This window comes from Podarcis cretensis (genome assembly GCF_951804945.1).
Source record: "Podarcis cretensis genome assembly, chromosome: 4".
Classification (NCBI taxonomy): domain Eukaryota; kingdom Metazoa; phylum Chordata; class Lepidosauria; order Squamata; family Lacertidae; genus Podarcis; species Podarcis cretensis.
In genome coordinates, this window is record NC_137173.1 from 69,362,923 (window position 1) to 69,388,358 (window position 25,436).

General features: G+C 41.3%; 2 protein-coding genes across 8 annotated transcripts in view; one reads left to right on the plus strand and one right to left on the minus strand.

The window, feature by feature from the left end:
- ARHGAP6 (Rho GTPase activating protein 6) overlaps positions 1 to 25,436 on the plus strand; it is a 209,000-nt gene that overhangs the window by 123,328 nt on the left and 60,236 nt on the right. The window contains exon 1 of one of the 7 annotated variants that reach the window (XM_079972563.1): positions 17,032 to 17,176. The exons of the other annotated variants lie outside the window; for them this stretch is intronic. The gene's annotated coding sequence lies outside the window, so the exon portion shown is untranslated. Of the gene's footprint in view, positions 1 to 17,031; positions 17,177 to 25,436 lie in introns of those variants that run through there. 7 annotated transcript variants of the gene reach the window in all.
- On the minus strand, positions 4,229 to 10,212 carry AMELX (amelogenin X-linked). Its single transcript, XM_079973108.1, has 6 exons — positions 10,057 to 10,212; positions 8,621 to 8,691; positions 6,888 to 6,926; positions 5,886 to 5,930; positions 5,051 to 5,482; positions 4,229 to 4,399 (listed from the first exon to the last, which is right to left on the minus strand). Exons 2-6 carry the CDS (start codon positions 8,681 to 8,683, stop codon positions 4,394 to 4,396), a joined length of 585 nt encoding a protein of 194 aa, XP_079829234.1. The 5' UTR covers positions 8,684 to 8,691; positions 10,057 to 10,212; the 3' UTR covers positions 4,229 to 4,393.

The following is a 25,436-nucleotide window of genomic DNA, read 5'->3' on the forward strand; positions in this document are numbered from 1 at the left end:
GCTCCCAAGGCTTTCGCTGAAGCCTGCATTCGCCCCATAGGACGCACACACATTTCCCCTTCATTTTTGGAGGAGAAAAAGTGTGTCCTATAGGGCGAAAAATACGGTATGATATTAGATGTGAATTTCAAAAGTATGATATTAGATGTGAATTTATAAAAGGTTGAGTAATAAGTTGTAATATTTAAATGTTTGATAACTCTCACTTTTTCTTGACCGAAGCTTCAGAGCAGGTAAAAAAACAACTCATTTTTTTGTTTTCCGGAAAAGGAGGAGGTGCTATCAGGTTGTTATGGCATGGGCACAGTCAGTGAGAAGGCTTCCAGCCATTGATTCTTAAGCAGGCAGCCAAAGGTTTCATTCTATCTGTTAGGTTTCCAAGGGGTTGCTCGTGCGCAAGCAGGCAAATCTCTCCCTGGCTGGCTGCTAATGTAAACTTTTTCTGTCCGGACAGCCACTCACCCGTGGCTGACTCAATCGCTGGCAGAATCCGTGAGTGGGCGTTTCTTAAACTTCTTCCAGCAAAGAAGCTCCTTGACGCCCAGTCTCCGCCTTCCCTCTCTGCGCAAAAGCCTTCTGCGCAGAGAGGGTGTGGGCAGCGGAGGACCCCTTCCTTCCCCGCTAGTCCCAGGCAGGGAGTCGTGGGACCGCCCCGCCATTTCCGACTCCTGCACCCCCTCTCCACTGGAGCTGAGTTTATTCTCTTCCCCAGAAGAGGAGCTGCTTCTCCCGATCCCTGGAGGCTCTCTATAATCCCTCTGGCTTTTGCTCTCTCCCTCTGGCACTGATGGTAGTTCCCTGACACTATCCCTATGGATTAGAGTCTCATTCAACTGCCATATCACAGAGGTGTGGACAATGAAGCCTGGTGGTTTGGCCAAGTTGTTGCGGTTTGTTCTGTATCCTCCCTTGCAAAGATACTGTGGACACTTAAGTGTTGCAATTGTACAGATATTTAGCACCTTGCTTAAGGTTCGAATCCCCGCAAGGGGGTGAGCTCCCGTTGCTTGGTCCCTGCTCCTGCCAACCTAGCAGTTCGAAAGCACATCGAAGTGCAAGTAGATAAATAGGTACCGCTCCGGCGGGAGGGTAAACAGCATTCCCGTGCACTGCTCTGGTTCGCCAGAAGCGGCTTAGTCATGCTGGCCACATGACCCGGAAGCTGTACGTCGGCTCCCTCGGCCAATAAAGCGAGATGAGCGCCGCAACCCCAGAGTCTGCCACAACTGGACCTAACGGTCAGGGGTCCCTTTACCTTTACCTTAAACTGAAAAAAAGTGTCATTCTTTACCTCAGAAGGGGGGGGGGGGTCCCCTGCTGTTAACAGTTACTTCTCTGCTGGGGGGAAAGTTGCGTGGCTCCCACCTATTCTGGTTCTGTCCCCATCCTCCTCAGCAAACAAACACTTTACGTTGTATCATTCCATCCATTAAAAGCTGCTACAATTTGTTATGTAAGTTCATGCCATGAATAACTGTTTCATTGCACAGAAGTACAGTGGTACCTCAGGTTAACTAACACGAGGTACCACTGTACAGTAATTCCATGAGGATTTTTCCCTGATAAGTATGTACAGGATTGTAGTCTGAATGGATAAGTCTGAAAGGTATCGTACAGAATTCTATATCTTTTTTGAGAATGTGGAATCGGATGGAGGGTTATTAAGTGGACTAGAACTTGGGAAACCAGGGTTAAAATCAGCCGAGAAGCTCAAGTTGAGACCTTGGATCAGCAACTGTCTGTCAATCTAACCTGCCTCCTTATAGCTTTGCCGTGAGGATAACATGGGGAAAGCGAGACCCATAAATGGCACATTGAGCTCTTTGAAAGAAGGGTAGAATGGATATAAATGGAATATTGCAAATAAAGAACAATAGACTTTTTATTATCTTCAGCTGCCTGTTTCTTATTTTAAATTGCACGAGGCCCTGTTTGGAATCACGGGCCAAACCAGCTGGGACACAACCAGTATATTCAGGCCTACAGACATTGGGTTTTGCATGAAGACCTTCAGTAAATCAGATATATGATTGTCTGCTGGGATAGGCTTGCCCGGGGGTAGGGTGTGCATTCAGGGTACAATATACTATCCTGTACTACATGTTGGCTCTGCACACTTGGGTTCTCATCTGAAGCATCCCATCCACCACCCTACTTTTGTAATAGCATTTTAAATTTGCCAAAGTGTTTCATAGGTTGTTTTTTTTTAACCCTGCTAAATAGATCACAGTGCAGTTCTAGCAAAACAAGAACAACTCTACTGGGATCTTAAAGACAACTTTATTAAGGTCTAAGCTTTATTGGACTAGATTTCATTAGATACTTAAACTTTCATGGATTACTAACGACAATTTGCTAGCCTTTAAAAAGTTACTGGACTATTGTTTTGTCTCTTGCTGTAAGCCATGGCTAATTGCCTACCACTTTGATTTAAAGTCTGTTAAAGTAATATACCCAATATTAAAACAGTGAGCCTATGGCAGAGAGGAGCAATTTTAAATTACCGGTAGGTTTCTAGATCATTCGGTGGACTGTTTGGTTTTCTTGTTTGTTTTTAAGTGTAAATACAGTGGTACCTCAGGTTACAAGCACTTCAGGTTACAGACTCCGCTAACCAGAAATACTACCTTGGGTTAAGAACTTTGTTTCAGGATGAGAACAGAAATTGTGCGGCAGCGGTGTGGCAGCAACGGGAAGCCCCATTAGCTAACGTGGTACCTCAGGTTAAGAACAGTTTCAGGTTAAGAACGGACCTCCAGGATGAATTAAGTTCTTAACCCAAGGTACCACTGTACAAGGCTCTTACCAATTGGTTTACTGAGAAGAAAAAGGTGTAGGCCAGTCTTCCTTAAACTTGGCCCTCCAGATGTTTTGAGACTACAATTCCTATCATCCCTGACCACTGGTCCTGCTAGCTAGGGATCATGGGAATTGTATGCCAAAAACATTTGGAGGGCCGAGTTTGAGGAAACCTGGTGTAGGAAATAGTTCAAGGAAATAGTTCCGGCCAATGTAAGAGCATATGTATGGTTCTGATAGCTCTACTAGGCTAATGGACTACCATGGCTGCAGACCTACTAAAGTGGTATTGTGGCTGTATGCTAATATCTTGATTGGCTGAATTGCTGAAGATGTTCCTCCTTAACCTGGTTTTTGACACCTGAGGTATATTTTTTAGGACCCACCTTATTTTTATGGTTGTGGGTTGTTTTAAATTGTTTTTCGTGTTGTTTGAACGCTACCTTAGGATGAACAGCATGTCATAAAACTTATCATCATGAAATTAGGTGGGGGGTTCTGCTGTACTGCTGGGGATAAGGAGTTTGCAACATTAATAGTAGAATAAAAGGTTTTCACATGTTTTTGTCTGTCTGGTGGTGGATTAGGGGCCTCCTGGTCACAGCAGTAGTTTTTGGCATTAGATTTGGCTGACTGGTGCAGAGAACAGATGACCAGAGAACATGTGCTTAGTAGAAATAGCTCCAGGTTCGAAATTCAAATGAAAAGATAGGAGTATCTGAGGGACACAAAATAATGTGACTTTGAGATTTTGAAAACACTTAAAAAAAATTTGCTTGACATTCGACTTCATAGGACAGCGCCCTGGTTTTCCTTGATGGGTCAACCTCCACTGACTTTGCCTCATATTTTTTGAGCACTATTTGTAGTTGATCTCAAGTGAACATTGGTAAATAGACATTTTCACGTAGACTTTGTTCTCTGGCATTATTTTGGCATTCTCTTGTTGTGGTTCGTTTATATGTGTGTGTCGATGTGACTCCATTTTGATTTGGTAATGTTGTTTGTGTATCATGACTCTTGAGGTTTTTTCCCCTTGATTTTGTTTTCGTTTGAGGGGTCTCTTTAGTTGCACTTTTTAATTCATGTTAAAACTATGTTTTCTGTTTGGCACGCAGCATACAGCATGTCCATATTGTAACTATTTAGTTCTTGAAGTGGTAGATTGTGTTAGTGCTTCATTTTGGAGCTTGTAATTAATCTTTTGAAATTGAAGGCAAGCTTAGAAGAACTATCACATGGAGGCTTGAGCCTCAGTGTGACTCATCTATGGGACTGGTTCTTTGTGTGTGCATATTTTAAATAAAGACATGCAAATGAATGATCTGTGATATTTTTACTGTTCGATAGGAGATGCTGTTTTAATCTCCTTTTAATGGCTCAATTGACTGAAGTACTTTTTAAAGAAAAAGTCAGAATTCTATTAGTATTGATTTAAAACAAGTTTTATTATTTACTACTTTGTGTTTGTTTGCTTTCTAGCTACAGTATTCTCTAAGAATTTGGATTAATATCACTGCAGTAGAACGATGGGTTTTTGAAAGCAAGTGAAGGTGCCTAAAATACTCTTCATTATTCTGGTTTCCTGGCCCCTTTAATCCTGAAAGAGAAGGGAGAAAAGAACTAAAATTAAACCAGTATCTGAACAGAAATATTACCATGGTTATTGAGATTGCTTGTTTCATTCAATAAAATAAAACAACAAAAATTTACCACCCAAATAAATACTATTTTAACAATAAAACAATCTTATTATATATTTGATTTTTTTAGTTAAGAGGCATAGGCACTGGCATGAATGGTTGGAAAGTACTGTGACTTTGTTTACATGTTTATACAGAGGCAAAGTCTTGGAAACGAGCTGCAATTTCATGCAATTTCAAAGATATAGGCAGAGTTGTGGCTTGAAGGTAAGTCATTTTCGTCTGAAATATGTATTAAGTGATATTTTGCCTAGGAGTGGGAAGGACTATTTGAGTTGATGTGGCAAATAGTACTACTTTAATATTTTTGTTTTTCGTAATTTGTAATGATTCATATGAGATTATTGCACGTCAGCTTAATTTGAAAGCTGGCTTCATGTCAGCTTAATTTGAAAGATGTGAAACAGCCAATATGGCTTTTCCTGGACCATCTCACTTCTTCTTTTTTTAAAAATTCTGATCATCAAAATAAATATAAATATTTTTAAAATGATACCTTTTTGGTTGATGTATTTATGAAATGTAATGCTATTGCAATGATTTCTTACCACTTCTTCTTGCTTGGTCTTGTCAGCTGGTGGCCATGATTCAAGGGGTGTATCTGGTATCATTGGAGGCAGGGGAGGCATTGGGTACATCGGCTGGTTTGGATTCCCTGGTTGCTGAGGGTGCATTGGCTGGTTTGGACTGCTTGGTGGCAGTTGGTGCATTGGGTGCTCTCCTCCATGTGGTTGAAGCGGGTGATGAACTGGTCCCACATGACTTGGTTGATACTGTGGCATGATTGTGTTTTGCCCAGGCATCGGCACATATGGGCTATGACCATGACCAGGTTGCGGCATTTGTGGGTTTGGATGTGGAAACGGCTGCTGCTGTGGCTGCATTTGATGGAGGTGCATTGGATAATGATTTTGGTGCATCACTGGCCCAGCATGGTGGTGCATCCATCCTCCCATGGGCTCAAAGGCATACTGTGGATACTACAGAAACAAATATTAAAGATTTATTGGAAGATTTATATAATATTGATTACTTAAAATAAGTGAAAAGGTCAAAGTGGCAGCTGATTAAAGGTATCTATGGGCAACAAAATATTTTTAGAAGCACTCTATTGGGACAAATAATGTGAAGGCAGTTACTCTGAATTTTGAAGGGCAGTGATTGTGAACTATGCTGCAGCTTTTCACAAGACTTTTTTAGTCCTTCAGATGTTGCTGGACTTACTACTACTTTCTTACTGTTGGCCATGCCAGCTGTTGCCATGTTGGCTGCCCTGTATCACTTCCAGTAAAGCCTGTTTTAAATAATCTGGACACACCTGACCTTCTGAAATCTTGGCTTGAGAAATCAGTTCATAGGTTGCATATGTTATAGATGCCATACCTGGGGTCCCATTAGTTTCTGGTACCACTTTAAAGGTGTCATCACCTTGAAGATACAAATAAAGAGAAACATTTCTAAATAGCAAACAAACATTTCACAAGGATTATTTCATTTAAATTGTTGAAAAAGGATAGAATTCAATCTCGTGCTCTTCCGGTTGTTTGATCTGGGCAAGTATTGCCGCTTGTCAGAACAAACAGGCCCTTTCTGTTCCTTGTTCTGGGGGTCCTCCTAGCCCCTAGAACCAATTTTGGTGATGGGGGGCAGTAACATGCAAAGGGAGGGAGCCCCATTGCACAAGCAGAAGTCCTTGTACAGGGCTTCCACTGACATGGCTGCTTAGGTGAATCCTGCACTTAGTGTTCCAAGTTAACAGGCCATGATAATAATGTTTTGTTCATTCGGAAGATCTCGTGCAGGCACCCCAACCCCACTTTTCCTATCTCTTTCTTAAATAAATAAACTTCTGTGCTATGAAATCACAGCACACATTAAATATCCAATGAATTATGTAAAATCAGTATCCCCAGATGTATTCTCCTTTGATCCCTAATAGGTTCCGTTTTGACTTGATTGCATATTGCCATTTCAAGTAAGACTGGGCTTTACTTGCTTTGGGGGTTTTCCCATTGAATGCAAGTAAAAATTAGATTGTATGTTGTTAAGTATTTGGTTTTATTGATCATTTCAATTAGTGGTGCACTTGTCTGTAGGAACAATACAGTTGCATTACAAATTCCGTTTCCATCACATTTAATTTCTCTTCTAGTATATCAGTATAGGTTTAGTCACCTTAATTTAGCAGAGTGAAAGCAGCATATTTTGTATTTAATCGCATCACCTGACAAAGACTACTAAACAAATTCACTTTCCCCCTGCTGATTAATAGTGAATATGTTTTGTGCATGCTGTCATATCTAGTGATACAAGTCCTGAAGTGATCTACTTTGTTTTTAATTTACACACAAAGAACATGAATGAAAAACTTTTAAAAGGTTGTACCTCGTAACTGAAATTGATATAGCCAGGATGTTGTGGCAACTGTGGAAAAGTTTAAAAAAATAAATCACACATTTGCATTTGGAGATAACTTCAGTTCATTAATTCTTCCCAGTAAATGTTTTAGCTATGACTTTGGATGAAGGGTTAGGTTGAGATACTTGCATAGTTCATAGTTTGACATAGGCCAGTTGACATACTACTTTTTTCAAGTGTACATCTAAGAAGATTTAAATGTACACTTGAAAATGTAAATTTATGAACAAGCAGAAATACATGTTTTTTCAGTAGCATATAATTGACATAAACACTTATTAGGAGGCCAGAATTGCCTGTAATCCCCTTTTTTGTTTGTTTCCACACTGGCAAACTTGCACTGTTACTTCACAATAAGTGAATAGGTCTTTAATGACTAAGCTATTTCCTGAAGGCATGTTTTAACACACTATCTAGATAACTTCAATCATCTAGTATAAAATGCTATGCGTTTTCGTTTACCGAGCAAGATTCTCATGCAGTTAAAGTGCAAAAAGCCTCTCATCATCACCTGTTTGCTAACTGTCAAGTCTTGGGTATATATCTTTCCTGACATATATACATGCATACTTTACACATTTGCTAAAATCTTCTCCATGCATATGCTGCTGCCTCCTGTTGTGTCCATAAAGCACTTTTGAATATAGGAAGAGAATATATACAGTAGTTGCTAGGGCTGGTATACCCATGTTCCTTTCGCCACCAACCATCATTTATGACTGTGTTTCAAACCTTTTCATAACAATTTTTTTAAGGTTGCAGCTGTACTGAGTAACTATAGTACTTGGTATACTACATTATCCTTGCTATAATAATATTATCTGTATTGCTTTTAAATATTTTTACGTTGGTGTACACTTCCTTGGTGTTTTGTAACAGGATAGTATACAAATCATTTTAACAACAACAACTACTACTACTATTGAAAAAAAAAAAAGGTTTTAATTTGAGAAAACTCATCAACGGGTTATGGCAGGGGTCAGCAACCCGTGGCTCCGGAGCCGTATGTGGCTCTTTTACACCTTTGCTCCGGGGCGGATACTAGCAAGGGGAGGAGGCGCATTGTGTGCCCCGACACTCCCCACTGTGGTGGGCGCTGTACAGAATGTGACGTCGCATGGGGGCGGTGCGTGCATTAGTCACGCACCGTCCTGACGTCACCTTCCCGCCTGCTGTCAGATTGCGGCTCCAGAGATATATTTGTTTTAAATGTTGCAATGGTTTTGCGGCTCCCAGTTTTTTTTTCTTCAGAAACGGGTCCAAGTGGCTCTTTTTGTCTTAAAGGTTGCAGACCCCTGGGTTATGGTAATACAGGCTTCCTCAACCTTGGCCCTCCAGATGTTTTGAGACTATAATTCCCATCATCCCTGACCACTGGTTCTGCTAGTTAGGGATCATGGGAGTTGTAGGCCAAAAACATCTGAAGGGCCAAGGTTGAGGAAGCCTGTGGTAATGTATGTTAAGCCTTAGTTTTCATCATAGTATTTACCCTGCGGTAAATCAGGGTTTCCCCAACTTGGGTCTCCAGTACTACAACTCCCATCATCCCTAGCAAGCTGGATCAGTGGTCAGGGATGATGGGAATTATAGTCCAAAAACAGCTGGAGGCTCAATTTTGGGGAACTCTGATGTAAATCTTCACCTGTCTTTTAACTCTGATTTCAGAATTAAGTTACTTGAAATTAGCAATTAGCACTTACTGGAATAGCAAATGTAGTGCTTAAAAGGCACATAACAATAGTCCAGCCCTCCATTTTCCTCATGGCAGGTCCTGCAATATACAACATACAAGAGAAAGTTTCCACACACTCACCGTTTATAGGTCAAGCCGAAGTATACAACCATATATAATTCATGTTGCTATGTCTCATCTGTTCTTTGTTAAAACAACTTTTAAAATGTAAGGTGAGCTGTACTCTCTGTTGGATGTTAATGGCTTTGGGAGAAATGCAGTCAAAGTCTATTTTACACCAGAGAGGAAAATGTAGGCACATCAGTTCTCTCCACTGAAACTAATACAGCTGAATATACTTAAGTTGGAAGCAATGTCTTCATGGATTTTAACCTCCTGTGAAAAGCATAAATTTACCTATCGTCTTCCACATCCTAAAATTTGCAGCATGTCATTAATCTGCAGCTTTGGCCATCTTGACCTTGGATTAACATTATAGAGATTATTTGCATGTCAAGGAAGCATGCACAGACTGCTCAGAAGTTTCTGATTCTTTCTTCTTCCTGCTAATCCTTTGTTGCACCAGGAAAGAAGCAAACCATGCTGGCTGTATGCTAACCAGCACTTGTGGTTTGTTTCCTCCAAATAAATTACAGCAAGGAAGCCAGGATTTGTTTGCACTTAATGCAAAGCTAGCCTCTTGTTCTTTTCCTTCTCAGTATGGCGAAGGATTAGAAGGGAGTAGAACATATCAGAGATTTTTGGTAGTTCACTTTAAACCATAGTGCATACTAAAAAAGCAGTGCATCTATCAAATGTGTTTTTCTATAATATCAATAAGCCTTAACATTGAATAAATATTTCATATTCCCCAGTGGAAAGTGAGTGAAAGATAGCTTTGCCTACAATACAAGTGTTAGCTGACCAGATTGTCAAATTGCTTTCTTACTTAAGAGTTTCCACCAATTCAAATCTCTCAAAAAGGCATCTTCTGTACATGATTTAATTCATCAGTTAATTGACAGCTTAATAGCCCAATAGCTAATTAAAGAAAAACAATCAGTTAACAGGTCTGATTGTTAATGAAAAGAATAAAAAAATCTGAGAGCAAGGCTACAGCAGAGCAACTTTTAATTAAGTTCTAAAGATGAATGCTGGCATTACAGGAAATAAGATAATGCACAGAAGATCTTGAATGTTCACCATTAAAGTCTTTATTTCAAACTTTTTGAATATAAGGACACTAAGGGAAAATTTAGAACGTGCATACTCTGCCCACTTAAATCTCCACCCCGTCCTTTTTTGGGGGGAAGGGGAGAACAATGCAGAAACTGCACCCCTAAAAAAGCTTTCACATAAGCAATATGCATATTATTATGAATGAAGTTTCTATTCTATGTTTTAAAAATCTCAGTGGATAAAGAGAAACGATAAATAAACTGTTGACATAATGAATAAGTTTACCTCTTGGAAGTACTCCTTGAATCTTGCTGTGTGTGTTGCTCCAGTAGTCTTGGTAGCTTAAGGACTTTACTTAACTTCAGCTCATATTTAAACAGTTTTCACACCTCTGACAGCCAATAAACATTTAGCTTTTTTTTAAAAAAAAAACCCAATAAAAAAAACCTGCTGCATCATGTGTTTTCAGACATCAAATCACGCCCGGAACTGAGTATTATGATTAGAGTGTGCAGTCTTTTATTATGTTTGCATGGCTTGGTAAAACATATTCTTTTGCAACTTCTAATTCTCTGGTTCTTGTGTTGGGTTCAGTTTCTAATCTGCAGTTCTGCCTGACTTCAGTGATAATTTGATCCTTTTGTACAAATTCCCATACAGTTCATTTTAAAATAGAGTTCTGTTATGGTGTATGCAAGGCAGAGGAACCCCCATATCCAAGCCCTGACATTGCTTGTGCCAGCCAGGACAAAAACCAGGTGAGGTGGCTTTTCCCAGTGTTGTCATGTCATGTCCCACCCCACTTCCAAATAGTTTCTATGGGGGGGGGGAGAATTAACTATACCAGCTTCAGGGCTGGCATAGCCTTCCTCACATATTATTATTAGTATTATTATCTCCATTTATTACCCATCCTTCAGCATCAGGTCCTAGGATAGGTTAGCACAGTCGAAAGGTCGGCGGTTCGAATCCCTGCGGCGGGGTGCGCTCCCGCTGCTCGGTCCCAGCGCCTGCCAACCTAGCAGTTCGAAAGCACCTCCGGGTGCAAGTAGATAAATAGGGACCGCTTACCAGCGGGAAGGTAAACGGCGTTTCCGTGTGCGGCTCTGGCTCGCCAGAGCAGCGATGTCACGCTGGCCACGTGACCCGGAAGTGTCTCCGGGCAGCGCTGGCCCCTGGCCTCTTAAGTGAGATGGGCGCACAACCCCAGAGTCTGTCAAGACTGGCCCGTACGGGCAGGGGTACCTTTACCTTTACCTTTACAACCTCGGCCCTCCAGATGTTTTGAGACTACAATTCCCATCATCCCTGACCACTGGTCCTGCTAGCTAGGGATCATGGGAGTTGTAGGCCAAAAACATCTGGAGGGCCACGGAAATAGGAATTTAGAAGCATGCTGGGGATGTATTGGAAGAAGGTCTCCCTCAGTCATACCCCACTGTCCTCCTTTTTCTCTCCTGCACTGTTGGAACACCAACATATAGAAAAGCATTTGAACAGTGTTTTGCTTTTTAACCTCCCTGTTTGTTTAGCCCTCCTTTTCTTCTCTAGACTCCATATCATGCAGTCTTCTTTCTCCACGCCATCCATTACTCACCCATTTTATCTTTCCCATGTCCTTGTGGCTCCCTCTTTCATCTCTCCAGTTCATAGTGCCCCGTGGCTATTTTCTCTCTGCATTCTGCAGGGCTCTCCAAACCCCAATCTTCCCATTTCTCATTGTCTTCGTTCAATTTCCTTCATTCTGGACACTTTTATTCTCTCCCCATATTTCTGCTTCTCTTGGTGGAATATTGTAGCAACATGTCATGGGGCTTATGCTTTCCCAACAATTCATGGACTACGAAAGGCTGTGGTGCAGGAGAACCATGCAGTTTGGGGTTTTTGAAGATTCTGAGGTGGGAAAAAGAAGCCAAGTCCTTCACATATATCAGAATCTAGTGGGAATTGGTAATGATAAAGGCACTTTCCTAATTTTGATAAAGTTTGGGCTTAGCTGTTCCCATAAAGATCTGGGCGGACTCCACATACAGTCGTACCTTGGAAGTCGAACAGAATCCATTCTGGAAGTCCATTCAACTTCCAAAACGTTCAAAAACCAAATCACGGGTTCTGATTGGCTGCAGGAAGCTCCTGCAGCCAATCAGAAGCCACAGAAGCCCCGTCAGATGTTCGGTTTCCAAAAGAACGTTTGCAAACCGGAACAATCACTTGTTGTGGCGTTCAGGATCCAAAACGTCCGAGTTCCAGGGCGTTCGACACCCAAGGTACGACTGTAATGTAACAGGTATATTCCAGTTTGTTGCAAATAGAGAGGTGTTTGTGATCTATCTTTAGGCCTTAACTTGTGTCCTGGTTTAAAATAACACACACAAACAAACTATTAAGGAAAGGGAGGAGAATAGATGCATTGTATTACAGATATCTAACATTTTGTAACTTTACATTTCATCTATAGTCCTTGCACGCACGCACGCAAGCGCGCACACACACACACGGAATCAGAAAACTGGTTATGAACTGCGTATTGCGGGATTGTGTTGCTTCTTGAGGAGCTGCCAACATCCATATGTTTACTTGTTTACAATAAATGGTAGAGCTATACATTTTTGTTTCCTTTTCACAGAAATAACGAAAGCTATATGTCCCCACTCCCCTTTAAAACAAGTACCAGTAAAGCTAGCAACACTAGCCAAATTATTTGTTTAGCTTATAATTTCAAGGAGTTAAAAGAATTTGGTAATTAGATGTCGGGAAAACTTCCTTGACTAAGCGAGAATGCAGAATTCTGAGTCAATATAGTTAGTGTTCACATTGGCACCAGCTTTCATCTCCGGGAGCAAACTATTGTTTCATTGGCTTTCAGCCTAACTTTTCACTTTGAGAACAGAAAGAGCTTTGGTTCATGAAAGGTGAGTTTTGCTTGTGGAAGGTTCTGAGGATGCTCTATGAGCAGAGTGGTTGGGCTAGGATACATGGGAACCCTGACAGGTTCCCCCCTTCCCCCCGTGAGTAGAACTAAAAGTTGGGATCCAAGCCACTGATTCCTAAAAATAGGAAGGCATATTTAAAAACAATATGTAAGGGTAACAGTTTCCAGGAGCCCTTACAGCTGTCTTTTTCTGATGAGGAACAGCTGCTTGGAGTCTTTTCTCTCTAAGTTTCAACTGCCCAGTAAGTATTTATTATATTTTGAAGACACAGAAGACATATAGCGTGTGTGTGTGTGCGCGCACACACACACACACACACACATTGTGATTTGCAATATATCACCATGCTGAATATTATGAAATCATTACCACGGTGTGGACTTCAAACTGATTTTGGACAATGTATCAATACATTGCCCAGCCCTAGCCTACATCTCAATAAAACTTTATTTATTAAAAAAAAGAAGCTCATGAATTTGAATGGGTTACCAGTAAGAAAAGGTGTTTAAGCCAAATTGACATTAGTTCAACAGTTGCTGCTTTGGTTATTTTAGCTACAAACTGATGCGCTTTGAAAGCCATTTATTTTTTGCAGTCTAGAATCCTAATCCTTTTTTCTGCATCTTTTCCAACTTTGCAGTATCCTTTCTGAGGTTTGGCAACCGGAATGGTACACAGTATTTGTATAACGGCATGGTGATTGCGGCATTTTTATTTTCAATTCCTTTCCTAATGATCCGTAGCAAGCAATTTGCCTTTTTCACAGCTTCCCGCACACTGGGTTGACATCTTCATTGACCTCTCCACCACCACTCCATCCCTGGTCAGTCACCACCAGTACAGAACCCGGGCGTGTGTATGTCAGATTAATTGGCAGCTTGCTATCTTCTTTGTTGTGTGACTGTTTGTATATATATATATACAGGTGCACTTTTAGAACAGTGCTGTGCAGACAGCAGCAAGAGATCACGAACAATTACTGTACCAAGCTTAGCCCAGTCCAATCTTTGTCTTCTTAGAAGCAGGTCTTTTGCTTTAGTAGGACTTGGTTCCGCTGTAGCCTCAATGCTGCTTAACTGTTTCTAGAGATTTTTTTACACCTTCATGAAAAGAATTGAAGATTACTACTTCCATCAGATTAGCAGTTTCTCTCTCATCAGCTCATGGTTGGAAAACTGGTTGAATATGGTGTTATGGTTGTAGAGGCTGCCTCTTCATTATCTGCTACCCAGGAAGAAAGAGAGCCAAGATTTAAAAGCAGTCGAGTTCTACCCCAGACTGCAAGAATGTTGCTTGGACCAGACTTGTGTAACTTTCTAGCTACACCCACACACCCTTACACACAATGGGGTCCCACAAAAGAAAAGATAGAAACTCAATAGCCAGGGCAGAAAGAGAGGAGAAAAGAGGTTCGAGTTGGGTTTTGCAATGAGTAGTGGATTTCAGGAATGGAAAGGAAAGAAAACAGAAATTTGGGATCAGCCAGGAAGAACAAGAGAGGAAAGATTATTGCTGGCAGGAAAATCAGCACTGTGCTTCAGCTCAGGGGGCGGGGAAGGGGAGGAAGGGATATGGCACAGCAAGAGATGGGAAGAAAGGATGGGAACCAAGCTGAGGACTGCTTCAATGATCTAGTAACAACCATGGGAAGGCAGGTCAGGGAGCCTTAGCAAGTAGTACTTGGAGATAAATTGGGCTGAGCAGAGAATGCTGCTCTTAACAGGATGATTCTTGTCGTGCTGCCTGCGCTAATAGCTTAGCAATGAGCCATGTGCAGATACTAGTGCTATGGCGCAGTGAAGGAAGGATGATTGGTGAAGGCACGATAGATATTGGAGCCTGTTCACTAAGTCCTTAAAGCCGCAGCTTCCCATTTTACATTTTGCACCTTTGATCTCCTGCTTCGAGGCAGAACTGGAAGAATATCGGAGACGTTAGGACTGGGGTCCCTGTGTGGGAGAAGGTTGAAGGGGAAAGCTCTTCTTAGTACCGGTTCTGAACCTAGGAAAAAATAGGGTTTTGACTTGAATGGTTAAGAGGAAGAGACTATAGTGCTGAAAGTGCATTTTTCTTCTTTTCTTTACGTCTGTGGCAAATGGGAACTTGGGGATAGGGCAAAAAGGAGCACTTCTGAGTGTGACATACCGTGGCATTGCAGGAAATACTGGGTCAAGTGGTGTTGGACAGGGACATTTATTTGCAGGAGGCTCTGATCCAATCTCAGATTTGTTGTCTTGAGTAAATCACTTGTCTTAATCTAGTCCAGCACTCTGTTTTCCACACTAGCAATCCAAATATCTTTGCAAAGCTTAGGTGAAGGCGAATGCATTAATCTTCTCCATATTTTATGGCCTTAGTAAATTCAAACAAGTAGCGTTTTGTCCATGATATCTGGTATTCAGAGAGATGCAGTTGAACACAGTGTTTCCTTGTAGCTATGACAGCTGTTAGAAACCCTTTCATGGTGTGTGTGGAGTGGAGCAGCTTTGTTGGAAAAGGGTAAGGGAGGCCTGATGGGAGAAGTGGGAAATGTAGGCCAAAACTGTGGCTTTGGAGGTTGCAGTATTCTTTGTAGGGAAAGGGTTAATAGGAAAACCACACAAGTTTGCAAAATAAAATGATGTGCTAGTTTGTATTAATATAAACACATTTTTAAAGAATTTCTGTAATTTAAATAGAAATTTAAAGGCATCTCACTATAGCTGGGCAGATGACACAGTAACTTGCTCGTAATTAATTTGTGCAATTATTTTTAGTGTGTCAGTTATGAGTTTTGATCATGTTGACCATCTTCGAGATGGTTATCTTTGGTAGAAAGGGTAGGAAGTTGAGATGCATGTGCCTAAAATGCATGCATGCATGCATGCAGGAATAAAACACAACATAACTATTTGGCTTCCTAAGTTGACGATTATCTTTTGCAAATCATCCGGGTAACAATTTCTCTAGTTCTGCTTATTTTAATCAAAAGTAAAATCACAGCAAAGCAAATAGCAGGGACAAAGGGATACAGCAACTAATGAAACTAAATGCTTCCCAGAAGCAAACAGGGAGATATTTAATTGGCATTTAACAGCTTAACATAGGTGCCTGTTGAAAGAAATTGGACTGTTCAAATTTTTGGCTGCCACCAAAGAAAATGCCCAATTTTTATGGCACATACACCTTATCTCCAGAGGTGGGGACTGCAACCTCTGCAACAAGGAATCTAAATATAGAGGTCACTTCATCTAGGTGTAGGTGGTCTTTAAGATGCTCCAGACTCAATCTGTTCATGACATTGTAGGTCAAAAACAGCACTTTGATTTGTGCTTAAGTAGCGGCCATATTCCATACTAATTGAAGGTTTCAGCCTTCTAAGATAGCCCCACGTGTAATGGAGTGCAACAGTCTATGCTTGAGGCATAAGGCATTTTCACAAAACAACAAGTCTAGGTTTCCCCCTGCTTCTAATAAGGTTATATTGCATTATACAATATATAGCAAGTTCTTTGAAAGGCTACAGTCTTAAAAAAATAGCTTTATTGAGAACAGAGGGACATAAAATGGGGGAAGGACGTAATAAAAGGTATGCTCACATCTATCAAAAGGGTGATATCTAGATATAGATTTATTGAGATATAGATTTATTTGAGATACAGATACAAGAAATGCTGAACGTTATTTTAATCTTCAGTTAAAAACCCATACCCACCCCCATACAAAATTAGTCAGGGATGGATTGGTTCATAGTATTTCCCCCTCAACCCATTTTAGCAGTAAAATGTTATTGGCTTATTGTAAAAAGCAAGTTTTATTTTTCAAAAAGCATTTATCACAGTTTAGCATATGTGTGGCTTGCGTTTCCAATAGGTTTGCCGTTGATGTTGCAACTTCTTGTTTGTTAGGGTCAGAGAAATTGCACTAAAGATTGAAAATCAAGGACTGACCGTCCTAGATGAGAGAGAACATGAGATGTCTTTACCATACTCAAAGGGATTTTACCAGATGTGTGCAGCATTCTTTGGAGCGTTCCTAATAAGGAAAGTTTGCACAGTTACAGTGCAGTTCTGCATTTGAAGAGCCATGTGGAAGAGGATTTTCTTTGGAAGGAGGGGAAAGATAACCACTCCTTGCACTGCTTCAAAACAACATTATGGAATAAGAAGCAGTTATAGATTGTGTGTACCTTTTTCCAACATGCAGACTTATCTAGAATTTGGCAATGCTAAACTTGTTGAACTTACTTGGAATTCCAGTTAAGAGATTAATTTTCATTTCTTTTGATTCTTAAGATTTATGGTGGTAGAAACCTGTGGCAACTAAAGTGATTGTAGGAGTTACAGTTTGGGCTGTCTCTAAGATACCTGATATATACACGTCTCCAGGAAAAAAATGTGCCTTTCTTCGAATAGGAGTTCTACAATGGATTAATCTTCATCAAGTTTGGTTTCATGAAGGACGACTGTGGAAAAGCAGATTTGGGTTAATGGGTAAGAAAATAGTTATGTGATTGTGGAGCACAGCTGTATTGTAGTACTTTTGAATAGTAACTTGCTCTGTTTTAATTTTTACTTGCTATAGCTAACTTGGCAGAAAACAACAACCCTACCCAAACAACTTTTCACCATTCACAACATATTTCTTGCTTGGTAAGGGAAACAGCTCTACCTGCCACTTAGCAGGCTAAGAAGTCAACAAGCAGCGAGTTCTCAAATACCCTTTATTTTGTCTGTTTTCATGACTTTGCATGTACTGCTAACAAGTCTGAGAGGGGCAAAACCCTTTCAATCAGCAGTGGTGTTGTGTAATTAAAGTCAATTATATGACTAGACTTAAGTTGGCTTGGCTGAAAATTGTTTGAAGTCTCTGATCACTTTTTATCATGTTTATAAGTGAGCATACAAGCTCTGTAATGCTAGTTACTGAAAACTGTGTGGAGGGAAGTATTACGTAGACAATGTTTAAATGCAGTTAGCGCAACCAGTCAAAGGCAACATGGTGCCCTCCAGATTGTGTTGGAATCTAACAAGCAGCAGCCACAGACAACTTGGCCCAATGGTCCGGGATGATAGGTAATTGTAGCCAACAACATCCAGAGGGCACCATGATAGCTACCCTGGCTATAGAAGCATATACTCAGTGGTTTTGCTCCAAATTTTATAAAGCAAACTAAAATGGATGGTCAGTTTAATGACCTATGATTTGACTGCTCTGTTTTCTGGCTCCTAGGACCCATGCTAAATGTTAAGGAGAATTGGCATGCCTTTGGTTTCACTCATAAAGAAGAGAAAATGTTTTACTGCTCCGAGAAACAGAAGTATTTCCCAACTTAATTTTAAATCTCTTTGAGATTTGTTATCTAATAACTTGGGCTGTGCCTGAGCCTGCAAGTGCTTGCTAGTTGATGGCAGCAGCTACCTTCTAGTCTCCAGATCTTTGGAGATTAGTGTGAGCCCCCCAATGGCCATCCATGATCTGAATCTTCAAATTTATAACTTGTTGCAGAGCATAGTCCCAACTAAAAGCCGGTCATCTCTTGGCTCAGTCTCAAGAGTATCTCGTAACTCTAGCAATTGTTTCTGTTTTTCATAACAGTGGGAAATTTTATGGCTATTTTTTTCCTTCTCCCTGTCCAAAATAAATGCGCTGCTTAAAACGAAGAATGAAACTAAAGGGCACCATTTGAATTTTAGCGCACCAACGATTGAAGATTGCAAAGGGCTTCCACTTGATCTGTCCTAATCACGTGCGACACTTTTCTAAAGAGAGTCCGAAAGCTCTGACATGAGAAAGGAATGAAAGACAGTCATTGGGAGAAATGCTTTCATGTTGGTCTAATGACTGTATAAAATGCAACATGTACATTCTTAAACCCTGGCAAGTAACTGATAAGTCTAAAGGGAGCTGTTAAGTATATGTGTGTCTAATTTCCAAGAAAAACTACATCCCTCTTTTTGCTTCCCATTCTACATGTTGGCTGAATGCAGGGGCGGGGGGAGTAGGATCCCACTTCCTGGCCCTGTTCCTTTGAACATTTAGCAAAGGGTGAGCATAGAGCTTCTATGTGCCTATAGCTGTAGGCACACAGATTCCACACATTCAGAACCCCTCTTATTGAGGGGCTCCTGATCATGTCAAAGAGTCTACAAGCACACAGCTCTGTGCATGGAGAGGCCTGATTTAACCTTCTGCTGAACTCACAAAGGGATGGACACCTTTGGAGGTTGGCAGGGCCAAGAGGTCTCTCCATGCATTTGATCAACATGTGGAAAGAAGGATGGGAATAAGGTTAAAGTGTATCTTGAGACCAGGGAACAAAACAAAAGTGTGCGTCTGTGCTATTCCCATTTTATGCTGGTCACTTATACAATTACCAGTAGGTCAAAAGTATTCCGATTCATCAATTGTTTCATTGGTTATATTTTATCCCCTGCTATTTAGTAAAGATTTGCTTTCAAAGTGGTATACAGTCATACCTCGGGTTACAGCTGCTTCAGGTTGCGTTTTTTCGGGTTGTGGACCGCCGAAACCTGGAAGTACCGGAACGGGTTACTTCCGGGTTTCGGCAGTTGCACATGCACAGAAGCACTCAATTGTGCTTTGCACATGTGCAGAATCACAACCTGCGCATGCGCAGATGCGGGTTGCGAATGCTGCCGGTTGCAAACGTGCATCCCGCATGGATCACTTCACAACCCGAGCGTCCACTGTATAGCAGTTACACTCCAGCATGTATGCATCTTTGGCGTGCCTTTTCTCATAGAATCATAATCACAGGACTGTAGAGTTGGAAGGGACCACAAGGGTCATCTAGTCCAACCCACTGCAATGCAAGAATCATTTGCCCAATGTGGGGCTTGAACCCACAACCCTGAGATTAAGGTTCTCATGCTCCACCAACTGAGCTATCCAATCTGACTCTTGGCAGCTGTTGACATAGTCTAGGTTCCAGGCTGGGACAGCGGTGGGAGTGGGGAATGGGTTGCTGCTGGATTTGAGCTCCCTGATAGTAAAGGTGACAGTCCACTGAAATGGTCCCTGCATTTATCTGTGGTATGCCTGGAAGTTGTTGACATAGTCCAGATTTAGACCATTGCTGATTTGATTTAGAATGGCAGACTAGAGTTAAAATGCTTGCATGATACTTGATTTTAATTGCATTTGTAAATATAAGTGGATGTATTGTGGGGTATACTCCTCCAGTGTATATTTAATAGGTAACATGACATCTTCTATAATTTTAGACATCTCTTGTCCAGAGATGAGCAATGTGGTCAGCTAAACTCAAGCATTGTAGTGTCAGAAAGATACCAATGCTTTCAAAACTGAGGCTATGACTATTTTCTTTTCACAGAGGTCTGCTATAGTTAAATCAAGCCTCAGAAATTAGGATACTGTTTGTTTTATTTGAATTTTCTGAGTTACTTATTTCACATTGCTACATTCATTGTTTGTCTACATGGCATGATTTTTTAAAAATAGTTTAATTGGATTATAATGGTAACAAGACACACACAGGAAACAAAATAGGAGTCTTTAGAGTTCAAAATAATAGGCATAGAATCTATATACAACAAAGAGGATGTGTTGTGAATCTTGCATCAATTTAAGCATGAACTTTAGGGAGGGTTAATAAGAGGCCGGAATGTACATATATCCTCTCCATAGAGCAATTTGAGTCAATGGTTAACATCGGATATTCACATTTCTATTCACATAAAACAAAAAGTGCCCTCAGATACTATCAGATTTATTTGCGCCCTCCCCCCTAAGTATGCGGTATCAATACATCAGACTTTCAGAGACCAAATTTTATCTAAGCACCCTGCCATGGTGAATATGGATGTTTTCCATTGGTTGGCCAACTCTAAGCATGCTGCTACCAGTAACACAGGAAACATGTTCTTTATGGATCTCAAAACCACCCAGTCTACTGATATTAAGTAAGCCAGAGGTGGAACTGGGGAGGGGGTGCTGTCCTATAGCCTATAATTTGGGCAAGAACTCCATCCCAGTAATTTTTCACAAAACAACATTCCCACCAAAGAAATAATCCCTCACCTCTCCGCAACATCTCCAACAGAAATACAGTGGTACCTCAGGTTAAGTACTTAATTCGTTCCGGAGGTCCGTTCTTAACCTGAAACTGTTCTTAACCTGAAGCACCACTTTAGCTAATGGGGCCTCCTGCTGCCGCCGCGCTGCCAGAGCACAATTTCTGTTCTCATCCTGAAGCAAAGTTCTTAACCTGAAGCACTATTTCTGGGTTAGCGGAGTCTGAAACCTGAAGCGTACATAACCTGAAGCATATGTAACCCGAGGTACCACTGTATTTGGATTTATGGTGTTTTAATTTAAGTAGAGTCCAGTGCCACCTATGGATTGTTTTTAAGGTTGCTTCTTCGATGCTTTCTGAAGCTGATTTCAATGTCACTTTCCTCCACGTTGCATCCCACACTTCATTTTAATATTTAAGGAGGTACCAGCTTCTTCAATAAGTACCTTACATGTTAGGGATTTCTTCCCTTTCATATTGCATCCATTCTGTGCACATACCATGTAAGGCATCTTCTCGCATTTTCCACCCTTAATTATTTTCATGCAAATAACTGGATTTGAAACATCTTAAACTAGGATGGGTGTGGGGGGTATCAGAAGATCGGAGCAGGTTTTGTGCCATCAGGGGCTGGCCATCCTTGCGTAGGTCTAAAACTTGATAACTTCTTGCCTCCACACATTTCTGAAATTTGTGGTATTCATCAGATGGCATGAGCAATCTTCATATGAAACTGAACTGTTGCTAACATTAATAAATAGTGTGCCTATTGATTTTGTAAGAAATCATGTTTGGATTATAAGAGATTGAAGGATACTTTCTCCATTGCAGGAAGATTTTGTCTTACATGAATTTTGTAGCAAGTAATACACGAAGCACAACTGTTTCATAGTGAATCTTAATATCAAGCTGTTTTCACACTTCCTTCATGCTCTTGGAATGCAACTGGGTTTATGTACATCCGCCCCTTTACTATGATGTAAGCTTGTACAATGATTCAGCTACTCTTGTATGTATCTGACGCAGACATATACTGAATTTATGTTTGAAGTACATACGTATTTTTCGCCCTATAGGACGCACTTTTTCCCCTCCAAAAATGAAGGGGAAATGTGTGTGCGTCCTATGGGGCGAATGCAGGCTTTCGCTGAAGCTTGGAGAGCGAGAGGGGTCGGTGCGCACCGACCCCTCTCACTCTCCAGGCTTCATGCAGCTCTCCGCAAGCCACAGGAGCCTGGCTCCTGGCTCCCGCGGCTTGCGGAGAGTTGCCTGCATGCTGAAGCCTGCACGTGCTGAGCTCAGCGCGTCCAGGCTTCGCGCACCTCTCAGCAAGCAGCGGGAGCCAGCGCTGGGCTCCCACAGCTTGCAGAGAGCTGCCTGTCTGGGGGCTGGGGTCGGGGGAAGCTCGGGCTTCCCCCGCCCCAGCCACGTGCTTAGGGGGAAAAATAATTTCCCCCCCTTTATTTCCCCCCAAAAAAACTAGGTGCACCTTATGGGATGGTGCGTCCTATAGGGCGAAAAATACGGTAAATTGTATTTCTCCTGTGCATGTAAATTTAGCCTCCCCGTGGACAGAAAGCAACATTCCTCATGGTGAAATGCTATGCAGAACTTATGAAAAGGGGTAGACAGACATAGAACCATAGAATTGTAGAGTTGGAAGGGATCCTGAGGATCATCTCCAACCCCCATGTAATGCAGGAATACACAGCTGTCCCATATGGGGGTTTAACCTGCAACCTTGGCATTATCCACACCATGCTCTAGCCATCTGAATTATCCCGAAGTGGTTCATGAGCCATCTGAAAGACGAGAAAGTGAAAAGTCATTGAGTAATTGCCAAGTTTCTTAATACAGGAAAGGCTTGCTTCAGTGGATTATATTGACCCCATGGCTTTTGACAAAGGCAGGACATCTGTATTTAGTGACTAAAGTGCAGTCAGGAATCTTACTCAAGAATAGTAGGCTAAGGGGCACTAACATGGATTCAGTCCTTTAAAATGGACATCTAGCTTAGCATTACAGTCATACCTTGGGTTAAATATGCTTCAGGTTGAGCGTTTTCTGGTTACGCTCCGCAGCAACCCCGAAGTTACAGAACGTGTTACTTCCGGGTTTTGCCGCTCACACATGCACAGATGCTCAAAATGACGTCACGCGCATGGATGGAAGCGGCAAATCGCGACCCACGCACATGCAGACGCGGGTTGCGTTCACTTCAGGATGCGAACGGGGCTCCAGAACGGATCCCGTTCGCATCCAGAGATACCACTGTACTGCCTCCCAATTCAATCTTTAAATGAAATTGGATGCATTTAGTAGCACCATTTACATCCATTTCCTACCAATTTCTGCATGTTGCTCCATTTTCTTCTCAAACCCCTGCACCTCACCCTTCCCACTCAGTAGGTTAGCAATAAGAAATCTGATCATGGGAAGACATCGTGTTAAAACGTTGTCCAGTACAATGTGAACAGACTCCTGCATGTCCCACCTCGCTGGCACCAGCTCCAAGGAGGCATTCAAAAACGTTCACTTCCTTTTTTAAAAAACAACAACTATAACTTGTTTCAACCAAATCAACAAACTGTGCTTAATATTAATTATGGTTGGATTAAAAGATGCCAGTATGAAGCCATTGCTTCTTGAGATACCCAGGGCTGACTAGGGACCTTCTGTCTGCAAAGCACATTTTCTCCCACAGAGCTTAGTTAAACAGATCCTTTGTGTTCTTCTTGAGAATGGGGATCGAGGGCAGGGCTTGTAACCAAGCAAGTCTTTCCGCCATTCATCAGAGGCAAGGCCTAGGTTCCATAAAGGAAGGAAGATCTACAACTGGCAACTCCCCTTCCACTTCCCCCATAATTAAGTTGTGTTGGGACAAAATGAGCTTCTTGAACAAATGTTTAGTGTACACAATGTTTTTAGTATAATGAATCTTATTGTACTAGCTTGTGCCCCTCTTGTGAACGGTCTAAAGTTTTATGTTACTTTGGTTTGTTTTAATTCATTTAGTTTCTAAATAAAGCAGACAGCTGAAAGTAAACATTTATTGCTCATCTCAGTTAGATCAGGAGATTCCAGTGTTCATAACAGAGCATTTTCCAAAAATATTTTGACAGATACAGTCTTCACTAACATCATGTTAGAGTGGCCTAGGAGAGAATTTACTGCAGCAAAGTTAACACATGCTAGATTTCTTTGCACTACTGGTGGCAGGGATACATGCTCCCTGGGCAAAAAAAAATCCACTGTGGTCCTTTGTCTAGAACTGTTATTTTTGTGCTTATCTGTGAACTTGTTAGTTTTCAGGATTGGATCCTGAAAACAGTATTAAGGAGTAGCCCAGACTTCCAAAAGAAGTTAGTAGGCTACCTTCCAGATGACAAATTTAGTCTTTAGCCTTAATTACTATTAACATTGCTAAGGAATTTTAAATGAAGAATAGCAGTAATTAATCTTTCCTGCCCAAATTCCTTTTATTGATATCTTAATCTTTGTCTGTTGCTACCTTACTTCATTTCATTCTGCACCAATTGTAACATTAAGGCTGCAATCCTATACTACTATATATGGGAGTAAGGCCCATGTAACTGAATAGGACACAGAGGTAAGTAGATATGTATAGGATGCTTCTTGTTTAGGTTTGCTGAATCAGCTCATAAGTGAATCACGATGCATATCTTTCAAACCACGCCTGACATTTTAAGTGTCACAACGTTGAATAATACCAAAGACAAGTGCAACTCTTTAGAACCTGCGTGCCAAATATTCGTTAAAGTTTCAGTGGAATGTGACTTAAAACATACAAAACACGTATGCAAATATTGTTCATGCTTATGTGTTTGTGGCATTTGCTTGAAGATGTTTATGGATTTACACATATGTGTTGCATTGAACAGTATAAACATAGGATGCTTTTTGCTTTCATTGAAAAGCTTTTTATGGTTGGAAGTTCATGACAGATTTCAGCCTTGTTTTGCTTTCTGAGTATTCTACACTGCAAATATTCTGGTATATGGTGACATGAAGTCCTTTTGAAATTTATTTCATCACTGGTCTAGCTTTTCAAGGTTCCAGACAGGAGTCTATTTGCTTACCCTTACCTTGGAGATACTGGGGACTGAACTTGGGAACTTTTGCATGCAAAGTGGATACTTTATCATTAAGCTATGGCCATTCTCTAAATTGTAAATTATTATTGCTTGTTCTCATATCCTTGGCTTTGTTAATAAGTAACATGCCTCACATTTTCAGAATACTCATTTACATGTATAATAAATTAGAAATGAAAAGGCATCGTTTAGTTACCGTATTGGCCTGAATATAAGCCTCACTTCCCCCCCAAATTCCGACAGTGAAAAGCTAAAGTGCAGGTTATATTCACGACCTTACGGTATGCAGCCAGGAGCGCGGCAAAGCAGCGCCTGCCCCGTGCATAGTCCCCTGTCCTCAACCCCAAGGCCAGGAAGGGAGAGAGTGAGGAAGGGGAAAGGCTGTCGGCAACACAGCGTGACTCCCCCCCGCCCCCAGTTTGCAGACAGGTGCAGCAAGGATTTGAGCAGTTTATATTCGGGTATTTCTGGCGCTGTGGGTTAAACCACAGAGCCTAGGGTTTGCCAATCAGAAGGTCGGCGGTTCGAATCCCCGCGTCAGGGTGAGCTCCTGTTGCTCGGTCCCTGCTCCTGCCAACC